Source organism: Brachyhypopomus gauderio, chromosome 5, assembly GCF_052324685.1.
Source record: "Brachyhypopomus gauderio isolate BG-103 chromosome 5, BGAUD_0.2, whole genome shotgun sequence".
Classification (NCBI taxonomy): Eukaryota; Metazoa; Chordata; class Actinopteri; order Gymnotiformes; family Hypopomidae; genus Brachyhypopomus; species Brachyhypopomus gauderio.
Window position 1 is genome coordinate 17,611,591 of NC_135215.1, and position 21,556 is coordinate 17,633,146.

At 51.0% G+C, this 21,556-nt stretch overlaps 1 protein-coding gene across 1 annotated transcript; it reads right to left on the reverse strand.

Moving 5' to 3' along the window:
- Positions 1-1,563: 1,563 nt before the first annotated feature.
- Positions 1,564-18,030, reverse strand: ctnna1 (catenin (cadherin-associated protein), alpha 1). The gene is made up of 3 exons (XM_077006142.1): positions 17,903-18,030; positions 7,647-7,781; positions 1,564-3,621 (listed from the first exon to the last, which is right to left on the reverse strand). Exons 1-3 carry the CDS (start codon positions 17,933-17,935, stop codon positions 3,331-3,333), a joined length of 459 nt encoding a protein of 152 aa, XP_076862257.1. The 5' UTR covers positions 17,936-18,030; the 3' UTR covers positions 1,564-3,330.
- Positions 18,031-21,556: the final 3,526 nt, after the last annotated feature.

The following is a 21,556-nucleotide window of genomic DNA, read 5'->3' on the forward strand; positions in this document are numbered from 1 at the left end:
GGAAAAAGTCCAAAAAGAGAAATCAGCTTAATGATGTAATAAAATGAGTTTTCTACAACCTTTAAAAAACGTACCCATGGTTTCCCATTTCACTGTGGTGCAGAAATGTAATCATGGGCCAAAGGGTTTAGTCATCCTTAAGCACAAAGATGAATATCTTCACCTAAGACAATAGGTGACTGGCCTTCATAAAGCAGCCTAAGATTAAAAATATTAGCTTCACAATTTCCAGATTTTAACCAGATGTAGCTGAACTAAATCTACGTTGATGGAGACCCACAGACATCTGCTCCCAGTGTGGAGGCCAAGCCACCTGCCCCTCAGATTGGGAGTCAGTCCACAAACTCCACAATTAGACAAACCACCAGGACAGCAGGGCAGGACGCAGACACCTCCAGGACAGCAGGGCAGGACGTGGACACCTCCAGGACAGCAGGGCAGGACGCGGACACCTCCAGGACAGCAGGGCAGGACGTGGACACCTCCAGGACAGCAGGGCAGGACACAGACACCTCCAGGACAGCAGGGCAGGACGTGGACACCTCCAGGACAGCAGGGCAGGACGTGGACACCTCCAGGACAGCAGGGCAGGGTGCAGACACCTCCAGGACAGCAGGGCAGGGTGCAGACACCTCCAGGACAGCAGGGCAGGACACTTGAGACCACCAGGACAGGACGGCAGGATGCTGTTGCTCCCATTGAGACTGAACTACAGCTAGATATTCAAGGAGGAAAACTGCAGAGTGGTCCGTGTGTGTGTGTGTTCCCACTTCCTCCAGTCTAAGAACACTCTGTGCAGGGTTCCTGTGCCATAGCATCAGAGTGTCAAAGGCAGGGGTGTCACATCAGTGGGTGATGGAGGTTTGGGGTTTTTTTTTTTGCCAAGTAATTTTACCTTTGGTAAAGGTTACATTTCCTTGAGCAGTTCTACCCTAGGGTACACCGAGCTTCCCAGTACAGGATCACCCAGATAGTTTTCATGGACTTAACACTTTCTCCCCAAGTAAACTAGCAGTGCAGAAACGTAACCAAAATTCATATTTAAAAACAGGTTTAATATGAAACAAATACAATATATACAAAGGTTTACAGTGGAGAAATATGCTAGTAATTTCATTGCACCCAATTACAGTGGGGATAATTTTAAGGAATTAAATGATTTTAAATGACTCCAGTATTAAATGATTGAGACAGGTAATTCTCTCTCTCTCACACACACACACACAAGTCCCAAACCCATAAAATTAACAAGCTGCACTATTCATTTGTGTAACAACCCTCAGTCACCCCATGAGTCCCAAACGTGCCACGCAGTGACCCAATGGAACTTCCCAACATGCCCCAAAGCATGCTGGGAAAACTGAAGTATGGACTGCTGAGGTAAATGCTGCCACATCTAATCACTTCTCATGATTAAAAGGTCGTTACTCAGGCCAAACAGTGCCAGCCCACACAAGAGACAACATCTCCCCTCCAATAGAGGTTTGCAAAATCATCTCAGATAATACACAAGTTAAATATCTACTCTGTATGAAAAATATTATTTGAAAGTGAGTGAAAACATAGAATTTGTCTTATTTATTGTTTTTGTTTAATTTTTAAATGAAGTACATGTGAAAAATATAAAGCTCCAGGTTGTAACCAAGGTGATCACAGCAAAACAAAATTTAATTAGATACAAATCTAACGTTCACAGACAAGAAAATATCACACCTCAAAATGTTTACAAAGCAATGAAAGTAACTCAACCCCAATCATTGAAAAAAAAAAATGAAGAGATGCAGAAGTCGGGAGTCGGGAACTGCATGGGGCCGTCGCCCAGGTGACGCGTGCACACGTTCTGGCTGAGGCCTGAAAGACGTCCCCTCCCGAGACTCCATCCTGGGCCACACACTCCAGGAGACACAGCAAATCATCGCTCACCTCGGTAACGAACAAATGCACGAGCATTAGAAGCACAGACAGAAGTTGCTGTTACTCTAAAGCCCCCCAGCAGCAGATCCAGGGCTGCACTGGGCTGGTTCTCTCTCACTCCTGTGGTCATGGCCCGTCTGGGATGTTCACTACTCCCCTCTCTCACTCCTGTGGTCATGGCCCGTCTGGGATGTTCACTACTCCCCTCTCTCACTCCTGTGGTCATGGCCCGTCTGGGATGTTCACTACTCCCCTCTCTCACTCCTGTGGTCATGGCCCGTCTGGGATGTTTACTACTCCCCCCTCTCACTCCTGTGGTCATGGCCCGTCTGGGATGTTTACTACTCCCCTCTCTCACTCCTGTGGTCATGGCCCGTCTGGGATGTTTACTACTCCCCCCTCTCACTCCTGTGGTCATGGCCCGTCTGGGATGTTTACTACTCCCCTCTCTCACTCCTGTGGTCATGGCCCGTCTGGGATGTTTACTACTCCCCTCTCTCCTCTAGGGTCTGAGGGCCTTACATCACACGTGACGGGAAAGCACGTGTTCAAACAATTGATCATACAAACAAGAACTGTGGGTTGAGTACTTCATATATATATATAAAAAAAAAACTACAATAAATCGTATGTAGTGGAATTAAACTTTATGCTCATAAATTGTCACAATTGTCACAGAGGTATGAAAGCAACGGTTAATATAAAATATTAGCAACATTTATTCAAAGCAGGAAATATGTTGATTTGGTCGTAGGATTAAAACCCAACACCTGTGCTCTGTCTCCTCAAGAGGTTTAGGCCTAAACACGCTAGAATGACTGCATGTGATACAGTAAGGCATGCATGAGTTTGCATAGGATTGAAATCTACACGAGAACACGCATGGAAGGAAGACCGACGGACCAGACCAGGGAATAAAAAAGGATCCGGGATGTGTTTGAGACGTAAACTTCCAGAAGAGTTCAGATGACAAAGCACAGAGTTAAAAAGAGTTCGGTCGCTTGTGTCATGGGAAACAGTGACAAATCAATGACTGCTGAAATCAGTCGCATGAATCAACAGAAACAGGAGCGTCTAATCCTCAGTGAACAGCAGCAGTAGAAAGTGGCAGTCTAGTGAGTGCAGTGGAAGGCAGGGGAGTGTTCTCAAACGCACACCTTCCAAACACGGCAGGCAGTGAGAATGCCTACACATCTCCAGAGTGAGCAATCGCAGTGGTTCCTCAGGGAGCCACAACCCTGCAGAGCTGTACAGGTTTTCCAAACTCAATGGCTGAATGGGCACATAAGATGAAGAGGTGATGGTGTATGTGCGTGCGAGTGAGTATGGGAAACACGGCCAACACGGTGCAGGGTGGGGGCTCCCTCAGGACCAGCACTGGGAGCCACTGAGTGAAGACTGAGGACCAGGGGATGCTTAAATGCTGTCCATGGCTTTGAATTCGCTCAAAGCCTGAACAGGGTTGATCTGCTTTTTCTGAGAGGATCTCTTCACTTTGTTGGTCTGGCCATCATCCTGCTTCTCACGCTTGACCAGGGGCTTCTTCTCAGGGGCCTTCATCTTCCAGGAGATGGCAGGCATGTTGAGGTTCTGCATGCCCTGAGACTTCTGGTACTTGGTGGACGCCACATAGGAGGCCTTGACAGTGGACACCACCGCATTCATCAGGTTCTTGGCGGCTTGGATCAGAGACATGGCGCTGTCCAGCTGCAGAAGGAAACAAGGACATGGTGTTAACACTGGGACAGTGGGCTGGTACCAATCCAAGCTTTCGTTCAAACCTGTCTGCAAGATCAGTGACTAATTACATGATGGTTGCTTGAAGTGTTGAGCTGTGGTAAAAGAAGAAGGTCTACCGTGAAGAAGAAGGGCTAACGTGACGGCGGGTCTACGCGAGGGCTAACGTGACGGCGGGTCTACGCGAGGGCTAACGTGACGGCGGGTCTACGCGAGGGCTAACGTGACGGCGGGTCTACGCGAGGGCTAACGTGACGGCGGGTCTATGCGAGGGCTAACGTGACGGCGGGTCTATGCGCGGGCTACGTGACAGCCAATCCACTTCAAACCATCAGAAACCCACAAGAGCATCTACGGAATGAAAATCCATGCACTTAGTGCCCAGACCAAAACTCACAACAATAAGAAAACCATCAGCAGATGTAGAAGACATTAGGGGTGGGTATCACCACCGATTTCCCATTTCGATTCGATTCCGATTCACAAGGTTTGCTGTTCTTGAAAAAATGGCAATGACAATAAAGATTTATCTTATCTCCTTTACCAGAAAAGGCATTGAAAGCGGTTTTGAACAGCCTTTTAAAGTGCAAATTAAGCTTTTTTTTTTATTACATGTAACAAACATTTATGAACATAGTTCTGAATATTGTAAACATTAAGGTCCAAAAACTAAGATTTATTCATGACTGCTTTCTGACATCTTGAGATGTCGCTTCACGAGGTCGTGCACCTCTCGAATTTTGTAACTTAGCGTGCGCTTCAGCGCAATGAACAAAGTCATGTTTGCAGGGTTCATACCCCTTTAAAAGGTGGAATTCAAGCACTTTGGTTATTTTTTTGGCACGGGGAGAACTTGTAGATAGTTTAATCGCAAATGCCTTCTCTAGTGGAGTTTGTTTGGGTTCTGGCGTTTTTTGAATATCAGGATGGTTAAATGATCTCAGATTTGTGGTATTCCCACAATATTTCACCTCAATGTTGCACAGTTTACACACGGCTGTGCTTTTATCCAACTCTTCCCTACCATCATGGTTTCTGAATCCAAAATGTAACCATACATCTGCCTTCGGGTTCTTGGGCATTTTTACTCTTGCTGAAGCCATGCTTAACTGATCACCCCAGCCAGTGTTGCCAGGTCCTACAAAAATATCCCGCCCAAAGTCAGTGTAAAATCCGACCCTCAGAAGCCTAAACTAGCCCAAAGGCCAAAGTTGTTGAGCGGGGGGGTTGGGGTAGTGTCAATTGTCGACCGGTGTTAAAATGGAGACAAATTAAGTATTATATCGCCATCAATTCTTAGTGTTGACTTAACTCCCGCGGTGGCCCAACTCAAGTAGCCCAAAAAACTGCACCCCGCGACCCCAGAATTTTTACCCGCGGAAGGAGTTTCAAACAAGCCCAATTTGGCGTGAAAAACGCGAACCTGGCAACACTGACCCCAGCCAAGTGCCGGTGCTCGAGAAAAAAAAAAAGGATGGTCTCGCGAGATAAAACGCGAGACGTTAAAACGGTAAGCATATGCGGGGAAAATTGGCTAATTCTAAAGATCGATCTCAGGTTTCATAAATCGATATCGAATCATTCAAATGAAGATCGATTTGAATCGAAAGATCGATTTTTTAAACACACCCCTAGAAGACATGTCTGTGGATCAGACTGACAGCACAAGACCATATCAGAAACCTACATGCTACATATTCCAAAATAAAAAGGTTGAATTTCCTTGCTTGAAATGCACAGAATCACCAAGGCCAGCCTGTGTTGGGCTCTGTGGTGGTGAGCGAGCTCAGTCCCGCCTGCTTGGGACGTCAGCAGCCACGAGTTCAGCTGCTCTGGGCTTCACAAGCACAACTGGACACGGTGTGATTTCACTGTGGGATTAAAGGGACTGAACGCGATTGGTGGCACCTGAAGAAGCAGGACTGGCGGCAGAAAACCCCATCTAGTCACACCGCCAACGTTATGTGATGCTTGAGAGGAAAACGATAGAGCTGTGTGCACGTATATATAAATATAGAAATGTGTCCCACTATTTCTCCTCATTTATACACACAGAATATGAAATACACATCTCATTAAACACTAAGTGTCTGCTTGACTTCACTTGTTTATACACAAATGTACAGCAGGTAAACAGAAGTCACAGCACAGTATAAACACATGAATGAATGAATGTTTGATTAATATAGCGCCTTTCAAGATACCCAAGGTCGCTTCACAATTTTTTAACACGGGTAAAAGTCTTACACGACCAAACACACCCCGGCGAGAAGCAGCAGCCAATCACGCACAGCCTCCTCTCTACCGGGATCCACAGACACCGTGTTGCCCACATGTGCAAACACGTTGTACAATGCTAAAGAAGTAATGATAAAAAGGCCTAAGTTGGTGGTAGGATAGTCTCCAGATTTACACAACAGAGCTCACATCAGATGCACCAACATTTGCTCCAGAACAGGCAGGAGTATGGGCTTGTGCAGATATACAACACCACCGTATATCATGATTTTAAAGATAACATTGTGGGCACTTCAAAATACCATCGGTGTTTCACAAAGCTGCTGATTTTGCCAGACACACAAAGCAGCTGGTCTTGACCAAACTGGCACGTGCACTACTGTGCCACACAGATTGCACGTCACTGTCCTCACCGCGGTGACACATGGCAGGCATGAGATGCCAGAGCACACCGAAAAAATGAAATTCAGAATTTTGGCAGCATTTTGGCTGCAGATATAATGAAAAACAGGTGACAGTTGAGCAGCAGCCAGCAGGAGCGACAGGTGAGGTGATTAGCGCAAGGGAAGATCACCCAGCTAACAGGAGCTGGAGGAGGAACTGCGCTTTGGATTCTGTTCTCCTCCTCCAAAACATCAGCTTAGGTGGGAAGATTCAGATCTTAATTGCTACCAACTGGCAAGACGCGATATTTATTATCCTACGCAGCACTGAAGTGCCAGTGTGTCAATAAGCTGAATGAAGCTACTGTTCACAGTCCGGTGGAATATTTAAAACACAGCTAAGTGTAATTACTAGCATGAATCACTACAGTTTCTGTAAGAGTGATAAACAATAGTGTCAGTATATAAGCCTACAGATGTATTTAATATCAGTTTGTATCTTTCACACTCAATATGCTCGATTTCATGCCCAGCCTGAAAAAAGAGAAATGTAACAGAGTTGCTCAGTAATACAGAAACAGTTGGACTGCAGTGGTGTGGAACTGGGAGGAGTTCTATATCATGCACTGAAATGTTCTTTATCAGTATGTCCCGTGTTTAATACTAAATATCTTAATCAAGCACTAGTTTACTTTTATGCCAAAGAGACAGACATGATAGGAGCTGAAAGTCCTGGATTTGGCAAGGTAATTATTTATCTTGGGAATGTTCGTCAGCACATGCCTAGACCATTCAACACTGGCCATGTTTGCTTCCAACAAAGTTATTAAGGTCGGTGGGGGAGACATGGAAGAGGGTAAGAGGGAGTGAGAGTGTAAGAGAGGGAGAGAGTGAGTGTATGAGGGAGTGAGAGTAAGAGGGAATGAGAGGGAGTGTGAGAGGGTAAGAGGGAGTGAGGGAGTGTGAGAGGGTGTGCGGGTGGTGTGTGTAATGTGGGAGTGTCGGGTCAAAAGAATAAATGAAATGATAAAACACATGGACCATATGGAGGCAACGGTAGGAGCTGGTGTTGAACACCCAGAAGAGGCAGACACTCGTAATCAGAGCTGCCTCGAAGTGACCGGCTCAGCACGGAATAAAACAAAACGTGGGAGGCAATAACGGAGATTATTAAATAAGAAATTACATCTACAGCATAAAGGAAGTCACAATGAAAGAGATGCACTGGCTTTGAAAACCAGAAAAACAACCAGAGAACTCACTCAATTTCACCTGTGATCAAGAACTCGCACTACAAGGAGAACAAAGAGAGAGGACTGCTGCGAGCGTCGTTTCATCATGTGCCAGGGGGCGGAGGAGGAGGAGGATACTCACCCCGGACACCACCAGCTCTCCCCCCAGATTCTGCACCTCCGCCTTCACCTTGCTGCAGATGTTGAGCTGGTGACAGTAGAGAGCGATACGCTGCAGATAGGCCAACAGGTCCTGCTTACACGCTGAATCAGGACACTGTGGAGAGGGAGAGAGAGAGTGTAAACAAGCAGACAGGCCCACACACACACACACACACACACACACACACACACACACACACACACACACACACACACACACACACAGCCCTTCTCCTGCAGACGGAGCCTCTGCAGCTGTCCCTCTTGGCTGCAGCTCCGTGAGTGGCAGTGTCTGATGTGGTTAATGACAGTCCCATGGCTCCCTAGTGCCCGTGAGCAGGAGACGTGCTCCCACAGTGCTGCAGGGGCTCTGTCCCTAACGCCTGTCACCCTGGGCCAAACCTGCCCCAATGCACCACTGCGCTACATCACTGCCACTAAAGCTGATGCACATAATCAGAAAAAGAAAGAATAACGATGTAAAACCCGGACGAGGAGGGAGCAGAGCTGAGGGAGTGTGCTCATCTCACACCGGGAGGACCATCATGAAGCATCCGGAGAAGAATACTCGAGCCCTCGAGTCAAAGCACAGGTTTGTTAGATCCGAGCCCCACAGCACTGTGTGTAAATAGCTGTCTTGCTTACAGGCAAAGTAGGAAAAAAACCCCTTCTAGTAGCAGTGTAAGTGAACATACAACCCAGAGACAGCGCCCAGGTGTTCTGAGGGAGAGCTGGCAGGCGACGCCGTGCGGTCGGTGCCACCCGTCACACGAACCCCGCGGAGGTGGAGAGAACCGCAGAAGAACCTGCTGGTGAAAGCACTTCCTGCACAGTTCAGGCTCTCTGTGGAGGCCTAATCACGTTGTGGGGCGTCAACCTCTGCTCGTCAAAGGAGAGCACACTTTCTACAGCAGCCTTCATCCCCAACACACGTCCAGCAATGCACATGAACGTAGGTGAAGGCAACAGGGTTCACCTTACGGGACACCTTACTTTTACAGGACACTTTTAGCACACACGGTAGTGCCTGAAGACCAGCAGTGTCTGTGGTGCTGGGTGTCGCAGCAGGATGCAAGCAGTGTTTAAAAGGCCCTTAAAACATCGCTACACAGGCAGGATAAGAGGATGCTTATTTATAATTTAATCAAACAGCTACCCAGCTGGGCCTTTAGCCCATCTGACAGATGCTTGCTGAGATAAAACATGTAGAAAAAACCCCATTTTCAGCATTCTGAACAAGAAGAGGCAAACGTAAAGGAAAATGCAGAGATTGCATATACATCATTAATTTTGTGAAGTGTAATTCAGCAGCGCCATCTTCTCCGGAACTTTCTGAAACAGCTAGTGAAGAGAGAAGGATGAAACCAGTGGGAACACGCGTGTGTGGCAATCAGCAAAACACACGGAGAGGAAGAGAGAGAGGGAGAGAAGGAGGGAGGCAGAGGGGAACAGAAGGAGGAAAAGAAGGAGAGGAACAGAGAGATGAAACCCCACAACAGAACATTGCACATGCAGGGCTTCATTAAATATTACCACAGGATATCCCAGTGTGCATCTTTAAATCAAACACTCCAGTTGAGAGGCTCAGAACTACAGCGGTTCAGCTCAGAGCGGCGGCCAGGCCCGTGTCAGCGGAAGGCCAAGCTGAGTGAGAGTGAGAGGACCAAACGCCAATTCAACAGCATATCAGACGTGTTACATACTATATATTTTGTTACCGGATAGTCATGCCAATAAATAAAATAAAAAAATAAAGCTACCTTGAATTGAATCTCCAGACTGGACTGGAGACGGATTTCATCATTTTATTTCCCAAAAATATGGCTGTTAATTATACGAGTTTGCTACAAAGCTGGGAGGGTTTATGACTGAAATTCCCATAACATTATGCAAATTTGGACCAAGCACCGCCTCCCTGCTAAAACTCACTTCATTGGATGTGGAAAGAACAGACTATGTAAATAAGTAAATAAATTTTATATGATGGCCTTTACAAGCTTCTTTATCCGATGGCATTTTTATGCCGCGTCATAATGGCAAAGAACTTTTCAGCTTTTCACACAGGAGAGTGTCGGCTAGTGCCCGAGCTTGGCTCTGCTTAATCCCTGCTGAGAAGTCTGGTATCCCTGGGAAACCAGTGCAGCTCAGCTCTGCTATGGTGGCCGTCTCCGCGGAAGCGCCGTTAGCCTCTTGGGCTGCAATCCAGCACCGCAGGAGCGTTTAGCAGTGGCTGCACTTCTGCTGTCGCCGACAGCCTGGCACTAAGCATGCTGGGAGTCGTAGTCAAGACCCCAGTGAGCTCCAAGCACTCGCTTTCATTTCAATTTAAACTCCAGGGATTTTCCCGGGAATCAGTTAAACTGATAAAAGCTGCAAAGGAGCATCGGAGCTCCTCCAGGACTAATCCAGGAGTACGGCCCACTTCCTACTCCACAACTCCACTGTGGGGCTGACTGGCAACCTTCACAGCACGCCCCGTTCAAGGGGCGGGGCCAGGGCGTGCTCACCACTGCTCTAATGCCCAGTGTGATTGGACGTCTGTGTGCCCTGATCCTGCCCACCTGAACTGTGAGGGGTGTAACACTCCCACATTACCCAGGAGAGCACTAATATAACCCACTACATTATAGCAGTGACTGCCTGTCTCTCTGCCCAGGGGCACGATGGCTGCAGACATCAGAAACATGGAAGAGATTAGGGGTGCGAAAGAGAAGAGGGGAGAGATGGAGAGAAAGAGGGAGGGAGAGAGAGACGAAAGGGGTGTGTAGAAAAAGATCTGAAGAAGAGAGAGAGAGAAGGGGGAAGTGAGGGATGAGAAAGAGTGTGAGCGTGTGGGGATAGAGAGTGCAGAGGAGAGGAGAGGGGTTAGTGGAGGATAAGAGTGGCAGCCTGGAGAGAGACGTGCACAGCGTGCTGATGGAGGAGAGGGCCGCAGACCTAGAGCCCATAACAGCACTGCACCACCTGTACGCCGCAGGACGGAGGACACACGCCCACCGCAGGACGCACGCCCACCGCAGGACACACCTCAAGGGGAGACGGGACGGATGGACAGTGTGCATGGGGACAGCCAACCGTCTCAACCAGTTCACTCCACCTGCTCCATCCTGTAGGTTAAGCCCACACACACACCCAGCCGGCCTCTCATAGACGAACGCTTGTGGAAAACTACAGATACGGCGGTGGAACAGGATTACTGACAGCCAAACACATCTTAGTCAGCTTTCTGTGCGCGCGCGCGCGCGCGCGCACACACACACACACACACACACACACACACACACACACACACACACACACACACACACACACACACACACACACAAGCTTGCAATCCCAGTAACATATACTGTTTCTAACAACAGACTGGATAATATGCAGTTCTACATGCATATACACACCAATTTACACACCAGCTACACCTTTACACATTAAATCTAGGAAAAGGCTAAAAGAAAAAAGGCCTTTCAGAATGAATACATCAGTGAGAGTGTAATTTAACACACGGGTCTTAATCAGGGGCCAGACGACCAGACAATCTCCTTAGTGTAACTGTACAAAGGGCAGCTACGATTGGGTAAGCTCCACAATAATCCGGACGGCTGTTAAGGAAAACTGACCGCTGCCAGTCTGGAGGGAGCAGTCTCACCTGGCCAGTCTGGAGGGAGCAGTCTCACCTGGCCAGTCTGGAGGGAGCAGTCTCACCTGGCCAGTCTGGAGGGAGCAGTCTCACCTGGCCAGTCTGGAGGGAGCAGTCTCACCTGGCCAGTCTGGAGGGAGCAGTCTCACCTGGCCAGTCTGGAGGGAGCAGTCTCACCTGGCCAGTCTGGAGGGAGCAGTCTCACCTGGCCAGTCTGGAGGGAGCAGTCTCACCTGGCCAGTCTGGAGGGAGCAGTCTCACCTGGTCGGCAGGAGGAAAACAGCTTCCCTTCTCCACGCCTGCTGACTCCGTGATGGAGCTCAATCCCATAATGCACTACCCTGGAATGACACAGCTCAATCCAACACTGCACTGCCCCCCAAAAAGAAGGAAGTCCTACCGATTTAGACATAATCCTCACCAATCTTTGGAATAACCATTTCGAAAGGCTCATTAAGGTATCTGAAGTGTTCCTGAAGGGTTTTGGATGGTAGACAGGGGCCAGGTAGCTGGCTTCCTAACGCGATTTCCTGTACGGCTCACACCAGCACCGGGGTTTTATTTTTTATAAAGTTGACTCAGATTTCCTCTGCTCTGAAAATGTTTCACCTACATAAATAAGTCACATGTGCCGTCATGAGGAAGCAGAGGAAAGCTGTGGGAAGGCAGGCCCGGTGTCTTCATGCTCTGCGTGAGCAGGGTTCAGTCCTCCTCTCTACATGCTGCATCTCACGCTGTAATGAACTCCCTCTCAACAAAATGAACATCACTCCGGTGGTGGTTGGTTGCCATGGACAACATCCTCCAGGTGTGTGAAGTGTGGAAGAAGAGAGCGGAGCGTGAAGAGGGTAGACCAGCAGAGCAGGAGCAGTGTCCAGCCCCAACACATCTCCAGGGGAAACACCTCCACTCTGGGGCACAGGAAGCGTTTCCATGGCTTCTGTTGACGTTACACCGGAACAGCATGAAGGGGACCAGACAGAGGAGGTTGGCGTCCACAACACCCACACTGCTGCTGCACCAGCGTAATGGGGACCGGCATCTCGGAGGTACACGATAAACACCTTCTCTCAGCTGCACGACAAGCAAACACCAATTATGCTAACAGCCAAGAGCTGGCTTTCTCTCCTCTACAGGGGGTTTGTGGCGGGGGTGGGGGGGGGGGATCAGCAGGACTGTGGGAGGGAGCACGGCGTGCAGAACGTGACCCAGGCTCGCCGTCTCCACGGAGCGAGACAGTAGAGTGGTGGAGTCAGCACAATCTCACATCGTGACACTGCAGCGCTCCAACACAACACACATCGGCTAAAGACACGCCAGAGTGAAACGTGGTGAGATATGAGGAACTGGGTCTGACCCCAGAGGAAGGGGGGGGGGGGGGGGGGAGAGGGATAGAGAGAGAGAGGGAGAGGGATAGAGAAATGGATAGAGAGAGAGAGAGGGGGGGAGAGAGAGAAAGGGGGGGATAGAGAGAGAGAGAGACAGAAAGAACCTGTCACAACAAAAGGCGGAGAAGACTTTGAGAATGCATCTTTCCTTCATCAGCACCCTTGGACGACCACGCTGGTGTTTCCATCCTGAGACCCACACTCACCCACCCAACCCTACAATGATCCACACCAGCACATGTAACTCAGTGATCTGTATTCAAAGCACTTGCTGGGAACAGCAAAGTACCTGAAGCAACTGAAGGCTAATTTTAAATACTGCCTAATATCGAAGTATTTCTTTTTTCAAGATATTAAAGATTCATCTGTAGTTACTTTAACAGACAGTCTCCTAATGTCCAAAGAAGAGAGAGCATGTCTTTATGTAGCTAATGTGTTTTATATTGCATTTAAATGATCAGGAAGCATTTGGTTTGGGTGCACACTAAATATAAAGTCACCACAGACCATAATAATCAATCAGTGGGATGACTGAAACAGCACAGAACGACCCGCCCTCGGCAACCCACTGTTTAACCCTGCCAATTACCCTAGCCCCCTGGCAACCAATGAATAAACCTGAACACTGCAGTTTACTCTTAAACGGCCCAATCAGAGCAACTAGGCAAAACCAGGCTTAACAGAGACACAGCCACATGGAGAAGTTCTGTGCAAACAGCAGAACGGGGAGACGCTAGGCCCCTCCCCCAGCAGGCAGACAGGCCCCTCCCCCAGCAGGACAGCACCAGCCAATGCTCGGTCGGCTTGAGGAGGGACAATATCGCCACGACAACCACCACCTGCTCTTCAGGTCGGCAAGCTTCAGAATGCACAGCATGACAGTTCGGCATAGCAACAAATTAAAATTATCATCATCATCATCATGTGCTAATGACGAGTCCTACTTCTAGAGCACTTCAGCCTCCTAACAGCCAGTCCAGATGACCCTGAACTTCTGGAGAAGGTGTGAGTGGCCCTCACAGCTGGGCTCACAGTGGCAGCTGAGAGCTCTTACGCTGGAGACAGTGGAGGTGGGATTGAGGGGCGGTCAGTGTGTGTGGCACACGCACAGCGCTCGTAGGGAGGAACACTGGGGTGTGTGTCTGTGTGTGAGAAGAGTGAGGAAGACTGGTGTGTGTTTGGAGCTCATGGGGAGGAAGACTGGTGTGTGTTTGGAGCTCATGGCGAGGAAGACTGGTGTGTGTTTGGAGCTCATGGGGAGAAACACTGGTGTGTTGGGTATGAGAGTCTCTGTAGAGCTCTCTCGGCATCTAATTAGCAACTCCACACACCACCACCCACATAAGCATTTAAACCCCAGCAAGGGAAACCCACCATTCCACCAAACAAACAGAAGCAGTGGGGGACACGGGCGGGTGGAGTGGGGTTAACCCCCCACATGCCATGTGTACACAACACGGGCTGGCTGTCAGACACGCCCCCCCGCAATGCGGGAGAAGACTGAACCCCTCAGCTACGCCCTTCTCTCCACCCCAACACCCCTCAGCTACGCCCTTCTCTCCACCCCAACACCCCTCAGCTACGCCCTTCTCTCCACCCCAACACCCCTCAGCTACGCCCTTCTCTCCACCCCAACACCCCTCAGCTACGCCCTTCTCTCCACCCCAACACCCCTCAGCTACGCCCTTCTCTCCACCCCAACACCCCTCAGCTACGCCCTTCTCTCCACCCCAAACCCCCTCAGCTACGCCCTTCTCTCCACCCCAAACCCCCTCAGCTACGCCCTTCTCTCCACCCCAACACCCCTCAGCTACGCCCTTCTCTCCACCCCAAACCCCCTCAGCTACGCCCTTCTCTCCACCCCAACACCCCTCAGCTACGCCCTTCTCTCCACCCCAACACCCCTCAGCTACGCCCTTCTCTCCACCCCAACACCCCTCAGCTACGCCCTTCTCTCCACCCCAACACCCCTCAGCTACGCCCTTCTCTCCACCCCAACACCCCTCAGCTACGCCCTTCTCTCCACCCCAACACCCCTCAGCTACGCCCTTCTCTCCACCCCAACACCCCTCAGCTACGCCCTTCTCTCCACCCCAAACCCCCTCAGCTACGCCCTTCTCTCCACCCCAAACCCCCTCAGCTACGCCCTTCTCTCCGCCCCAACACCCCTCAGCTACGCCCTTCTCTCCGCCCCAACACCCCTCAGCTACGCCCTTCTCTCCGCCCCAAACCCCCTCAGCTACGCCCTTCTCTCCGCCCCAACACCCCTCAGCTACGCCCTTCTCTCCGCCCCAACACCCCTCAGCTACGCCCTTCTCTCCGCCCCAAACCCCCTCAGCTACGCCCTTCTCTCCGCCCCAAACCCCCTCAGCTACGCCCTTCTCTCCACCCCAACACCCCTCAGCTACGCCCTTCTCTCCACCCCAACACCCCTCAGCTACGCCCTTCTCTCCACCCCAACACCCCTCAGCTACGCCCTTCTCTCCACCCCAACACCCCTCAGCTAAGCCCTTCTCTCCACCCCAACACCCCTCAGCTACACCCTTCTCTCCACCCCAACACCCCTCAGCTACACCCTTCTCTCCACCCCAACACCCCTCAGCTACACCCTTCTCTCCACCCCAACACCCCTCAGCTACACCCTTCTCCACCCCAACACCCCTCAGCTACACCCTTCTCCACCCCAACACCCCTCAGCTACACCCTTCTCCACCCCAACACCCCTCAGCTACACCCTTCTCCACCCCAACACACCTCAGCTACACCCTTCTCCACCCCAACAACCCTCACCTACACCCTTCTCTCCACCCCAACCCCCCTCAGCTACACCCTTCTCTCCACCCCAACACCCCTCAGCTACACCCTTCTCTCCACCCCAACACCCCTCAGCTACACCCTTCTCTCCAGCCCTGAAACATTCACATGCCTGTTACATGCATTTCACAATTAAAAAACCCCCGAAGCAAAGAAGCAAACAGGAGTCTCCTCTGTTCTCTGCTCTCGCTCACAGTGCCGCACACACATACACACACAGCACACGCGGGAGGAGTGGGTAACTAACCAGGAAGAAAGAGTGAAAGAAAGAAAGGATGAAGAGAAGATACAGACAGCAAAACCCCCCAGAGATGGATGTATGACGGGCATGTACGCATCTGCAGGAGGATGAGGAGGGATGAGGAGGCGATAAGCAGTGCTGGGTAATGCAACAGCCTCCTCCTGCTCCCCCGGGCACACAGGAGCAGCTTTGATATGACAAGGAGGGAGAATGATAGAGCAAGAGACTGAATATGAGTGAGACGGACATGGAGTCAGAGAAACAAACAGAGAGAGAGGGAGAGAGGGAGAGAGAGAGGGAGAGAGAGAGAGGGAGAGGGAGAGAGGGAGAGGGAGAGAGAGAGAGGGAGAGAGAGGGAGAGAGAGAGAGGGAGAGAGAGGGAGAGAGAGAGAGGGAGAGAGAGGGAGAGAGAGAGAGGGAGAGAGAGAGAGAGAGAGAGAGAGAGAGGGAGGGGAGAGAGAGAGAGAGAGAGAGAGAGAGAGAGAGAGAGAGAGAGAGAGAGAGGGGGAGAACTGCCATTTCTTTAGACTGTGATGATTCATCTCAGTAGGATGACTTCCTCTGCTGTCCAGAAGGCAGTTCCTCACCACCTCACTACATAGGCAGGTATGAAGAGATCTCTAATCATAGTCCTGCATAATTAAAAAGGGGGGGAAGAGAAAGGGGGGGGGGGGGAGAGAGAGAGAGAGAGAGAGAGAGAGAGAGAGAGAGAGAGAGAGAGAGAGGAGAGAGAGAGAGAGAGAGAGAGAGAGAGAGGCTCCCACCTGGTAACTGAGCTGCAAATTAAAGGCAAATAACTAAACTGACCACACCCCCTCCTCCCCCCTGCTGACCACACCCCCCTCCTCCCCCTGCTGAGTCTCATGGCCAGCATGGCCTCATTTTCATTTGCCTTCACATTGTGGGGTCCATGATGTCAATGCCTCCTTGTGTGTACATGCGATCTACTTAATAAACACGGCGCCTCAATAACACTCCAGTTTAGGGCTCACGTTCACACACAGCTCCACACACTGCTACACACTTCACTAATTGGAAGCACTTACAAGCCAGAAACAATGACAACGGGCCGAATAATTTCACCAACACACACACACACACACACACACACACACACACACACACACACCTGCCCGCCGCCACCCCCCCCCCCCCCCCCACCCCCACACACACACACAATCAGGAAGCATCATCGTACTCATTGCAGTAAGGGCGTCACTACAGGACACTGAACTTTGTGTGTGTGTGTTGTGTGTGTGTGTGTGCGTGTGTGTGTGTGTGTGTGTGTGGACCCAAGCCACTCCTGGATGAAAGCTAAATAAAACCTCAGAGCAGCTTTGGTGTGGGGTGTGATCTTTAGTCTTTAGGACGGTGGCGTGGTAGAGTAGTGAGGTGGGTACAGTGGAGGGCATTAGGACCGTGGAGACATCCAGCTGAAAGTGGCACTGGTTAAAACGCTACTTGCATGAACCCCGAAGAACAAACACATGGGTGTGTGTATGAGAATGTGTCCGGGCATGTGTGTCCATCATCCAGTCCATATAGGGCAGTGGGTAAACATGGTTTGAGCATGTGTAAGGAAGTGCATATATGGGCAAACAACAAGTGTGTGTGTGTGTGTGTGTGTGTGTGTGAGAGAGTGACCATATGTCTGCCATGGCAGTGTGAATGTGTGTGAACTGCATGTGCTGGTGTGCATTATGCATGGGCCGAATCGTCATACGTTTGCAAGGTACATGCTTGACTTGATACAAATGTGTGAACACAGTTGGGTGTAGTGTGTGATTCTGTATGTGTAATATGCTCATTAAGTTTGTGTATAGAATGGTGTGTGTGTGTGTGGGAGGGAACTTCAGTGGCCTCATGTATAGAGGTGTGTGTGGGTTGTTGTGGATCCGTGTCTTAGCCTGTGTGCACACAGACGGATACAGTCTGGCTGCCCAGTGCTCTGCTGAGAAGTGTGCTAAGGTTTAAAAAATAATTAAGATTGAAAGATGCATGTAGATGAAGTGGGTGGAACACATTGCAGCACAAGGCCTCCGCCCAGCCGAGGCTCGGCCCCCGCCCACCCAGCCGAGGCTCGGCCCCGCCTACCCCTCCGCCCAGCTGAGGCTCGGCCCCGCCCACCCCAACTCCACCCAGGTGCCACTCACCTGGTCAGCGATGGTTCGGCCGAGTTTGTCCATCCTGGAGCCAGCCTCCGCGATCTTCTTAGCGGCACTGATCACATCAGATGTGTTCTTCAGTGGGCCCTTACCCCTACACACACACACACACACACACACACACACACACACACACACACACACACACACACACACACACACACACAAAGTGAGTACTTTGCAATCTGACCCAAGTTGCAAGCTGTGCGAGATGCTGACTGATGTATGAATTTGACAGTATGAATCTGGTAGTCGTATTGGAGTGGAGCAAACCCTTAGGATGACTATGGACACGCCCCCCCCAGTCCTTCCCTGAGAGATGGCAGACAGATGGTACGTCTTCCGTAGCCCCTCCCACTCCTGTGCAGTCTGGTATGCTTCCTGAGGTCACTAACCCACTTGCCCCAATCATTCTCAGACAGGCCACGCCCCTCCTACCACTGGCACCACGGCAACAAGCCACCCAACCATGTGCTGGTTCGCCATCTCCCAGGAGGAAGCGCGGGACGCAGTTGGCAGGAGGCTTGACCTGGATTCAGCGCCTCTCTCTCTCGGCTCAGCTCAACAATCCTACCCGCAACAGATGGAAGTGTGAACTCTCCCCTCCATCCCTCTCTCTCTTTCTCTCTTTACACGCGGGAACCTTCGTGAGATCACATCAGAGCCCAACCGGCAAGGCACACGCGGGGAGTCCTGGTGAAGTCACTCAGCCCTGCGCACTCTGATCTGATCGCACGCTCCTGAGCGCACATGAAACAGCCGTGCGGAGTCCCCAGATCGGCCGCGTCTGCCGGAGGCGTCACGTCCTCCTCCGCACCACTTTATTCTGCCGGGCTTGGGCCGCACTAACTAACGCAGGCGCTGAAGCAGCGCACTTGGTGGATTTGAGTTCTGCCGTCTGACTGGGCCGTCTGGCTCTCGTCTGCTCAGTGTAATCACACCTCATGTTTGAACTAAAAAATAAATAAATAAACCAGAGAAAATCTATCCTCATGCTTCCCCATGACACATCAGAGCAACCACTGCCCCTCCAAACACCCCCCCCCCACCCCCCCCAGGGGCCCGTCAACAGTATGACGCTGGCAGTGTGATGGGGAGGAGGACACAAAGAGGAGACAGACAGGGAAGGACAGAGACGGACAGACAGACAGATGGAGGGAGTCTATCTGTGTCCCCCTCCTGTCTGTCTCTCCATGTCCTCTTGGTGTTCATCTCCCCTGTCTGTGTCTCGGTGTCTCCTACTGTCTCATGGGGGACGGGACAGCTCCAACTCTGTCTGTCTCTCCATGTCCTCTTGGTGTTCATCTCCCCTGTCTGTGTCTCGGTGTCTCCTACTGTCTCATGGGGGGTGGTGGCTACTACACCGTCCAGCTCTGTCTGTCTCTCCATGTCCTCTTGGTGTTCATCTCCCCTGTCTGTGTCTCGGTCTCTCCTACTGTCTCATGGGGGACGGGACAGCTCCAGCTCTGTCTGTCTCTCCATGTCCTCTTGGTGTTCATCTCCCCCGTCTGTGTCTCGGTCTCTCCTACTGTCTCATGGGGGACGGGACAGCTCCAGCTCTGCTTCCATCATCACACTCACGTAGCTGAGCGCACCGCTGTCACCGTACCAACGAATTAGCCACAGCTAGCCGCTGCACATGAGGGGTAACGTGGGTGGTGTGTGTGCACGTGAGAGAGGCGTGTGTGTTTGTGTGTGTTCCACAGCAGACACAGACAGGTGGCTTCAAAACGTGACAGACCCAAGCAGGCAGTACTTTTTATTCATGAGCGGGGCACACAGCAGGGCGGAGTCAGGGCCACATTCCACTCCTCTCCAGGCTGGCTATTGGCTAACGGGTAAGCACAGGCACCGGGAGAGCGTCCAACCAGCACCAGGAGGGTCGTTTCCTCTCTAACTGCTGCACTAAAGGTGCGCAGACATCGTTTCAAACAGCTGGAAAATCTCTTGCAACACAAGTCCTTCTTTCAAAGTTAATGCATAGAGGACCAAACTAATGGGGTCTATTAACCATACCTAATGCACAGAGGACCAGGCTAATTCAGACAATATCAGATGGTAGCCATTATGAGACTATAGCAATTAACACTGGGTGCTACAAGCTTATAGGTTTTAGTGTCTGAATAAAATATATGGTGTGGCAACGATTTAAAAGGAAAAGTAGATTAACAGGGTATTCTGAGCATCGAGATATATTCATATACATAGAATTGCCAAACAACAAAGCCGTCTCTATGAAATGTTGATTTTAAAATATCAACTGAGCAAAATTTTGTATTAGTTTCGAAGACAAAAGACTGTGTAAACAAGTCCTGAGGTAGGGACTGACGGGCCTCGCCCCTGACTTCCGCCCCCCCGTACTCGGGGTCCGCCCTGGACTCGCCCCCCCGTACTCGGGCCTCACCCCGGACTCGCCCCCCCCCGTACTCGGGCTCACCCCGGACTCGCCCCCCCGTACTCGGGCTCCGCCCCTGGACTCGCCCCCCCGTACTCGGGGCTCGCCTGTAGACGTTTCGTTCACTACCGATAATCAATCACACACAGTCAGTACGACAGCGATATAAACACGAAGCCTAGCATGTGCAAGCCGTGTCTCCAGACAGCCGTGTCTCCAGACAGCAGTGCTTTGACGCTCTCCTCCCTAGGACACAGACACCATGCACAAGACAATGTCCTTTGTAAATTAATGACAAAGTTCCTGAAATCAATTTCCCTCCACTGCAGTAACCTTCACACGATGGCCACCACGTGAGGTCAGGGGGAGGACAATCATATGGCCGTGCGCTGAATTAACTCACTGTGACCTCTGCTGTAAACATGTCTGCAGATGGCAACCTTCAGTCGACGTCTCTCTCTCTCTCACACACACACACACACACACACACACACACACACACACACACACACACACACACACACCACACACACACACACCCACACACACACACACACACACACCACACACACACACCTTTGTGCAAACAGATGCACTGTGATCTTTGTTTTTCATGTCTGAGAGGGTGTGAGACTAGGGCAAAGGTGAGGGACTCTGGGTGTGATTGGCTCCCTGATCTCTAATGTAAACTCTCACTCCCTCGTCCCCATAGCAGGGCGCCTCCTGATGGTGACCCAAGGTAGTGCTCCCTGTCCCGCAGAGCAATCAGAATCAGCAGCACCCTGCTGAGGTGCAGAGTGGCGCTGGCCAATCGGTCAGTCTGGCCTCACGCCCCCCCGCGTGTCCGAGTGGAGCCGCTCTTCCCCTCATCCTGTCTGCCAAACCCCCACCTCATGGGCTGACCCGCACAGAGAGAGTGAGGGGTATTCTACACTCATTAAAGCCGTGTCATGATGGTCAAGGGTGTGCTGCCCTGGGGGGGTGGTGGGGTGGTGGGGGGTGGGGGTGGTATCTGGGGGGAGGGGGGGGGTATCTGGGCACGTCCTTAGAAGAACAGATGGCAGAGACTCTATTCTGCGCTTGTAAGTTTGCACTGTTACGCCTAAATGGGATTTGATCTCCAACCATGAGCCAAGCATGCAAAAGCAAACCCCCCCCCCCCCCCCCCCCACCCCCCCCCCCCCCTCACAGCTGAGGGAGGATCTGGAGTGGCGTCACACACACACACACACACACACGAGATATGC

What these genes read in the sequence shown, in the direction of transcription:
- ctnna1 (XM_077006142.1), bottom strand. Translation starts at nt 17,935, where the DNA reads ATGGACAAACTCGGCCGAACCATCGCTGACCAG. An exon ending in GCCGAACCATCGCTGACCAG is followed by an intron (nt 7,782 to 17,902) that starts GTGAGTGGCACC and finishes CCCTCTCCACAG; the next exon opens with TGTCCTGATTCAGCGTGTAA. An exon ending in GAGAGCTGGTGGTGTCCGGG is followed by an intron (nt 3,622 to 7,646) that starts GTGAGTATCCTC and finishes TTCCTTCTGCAG; the next exon opens with CTGGACAGCGCCATGTCTCT.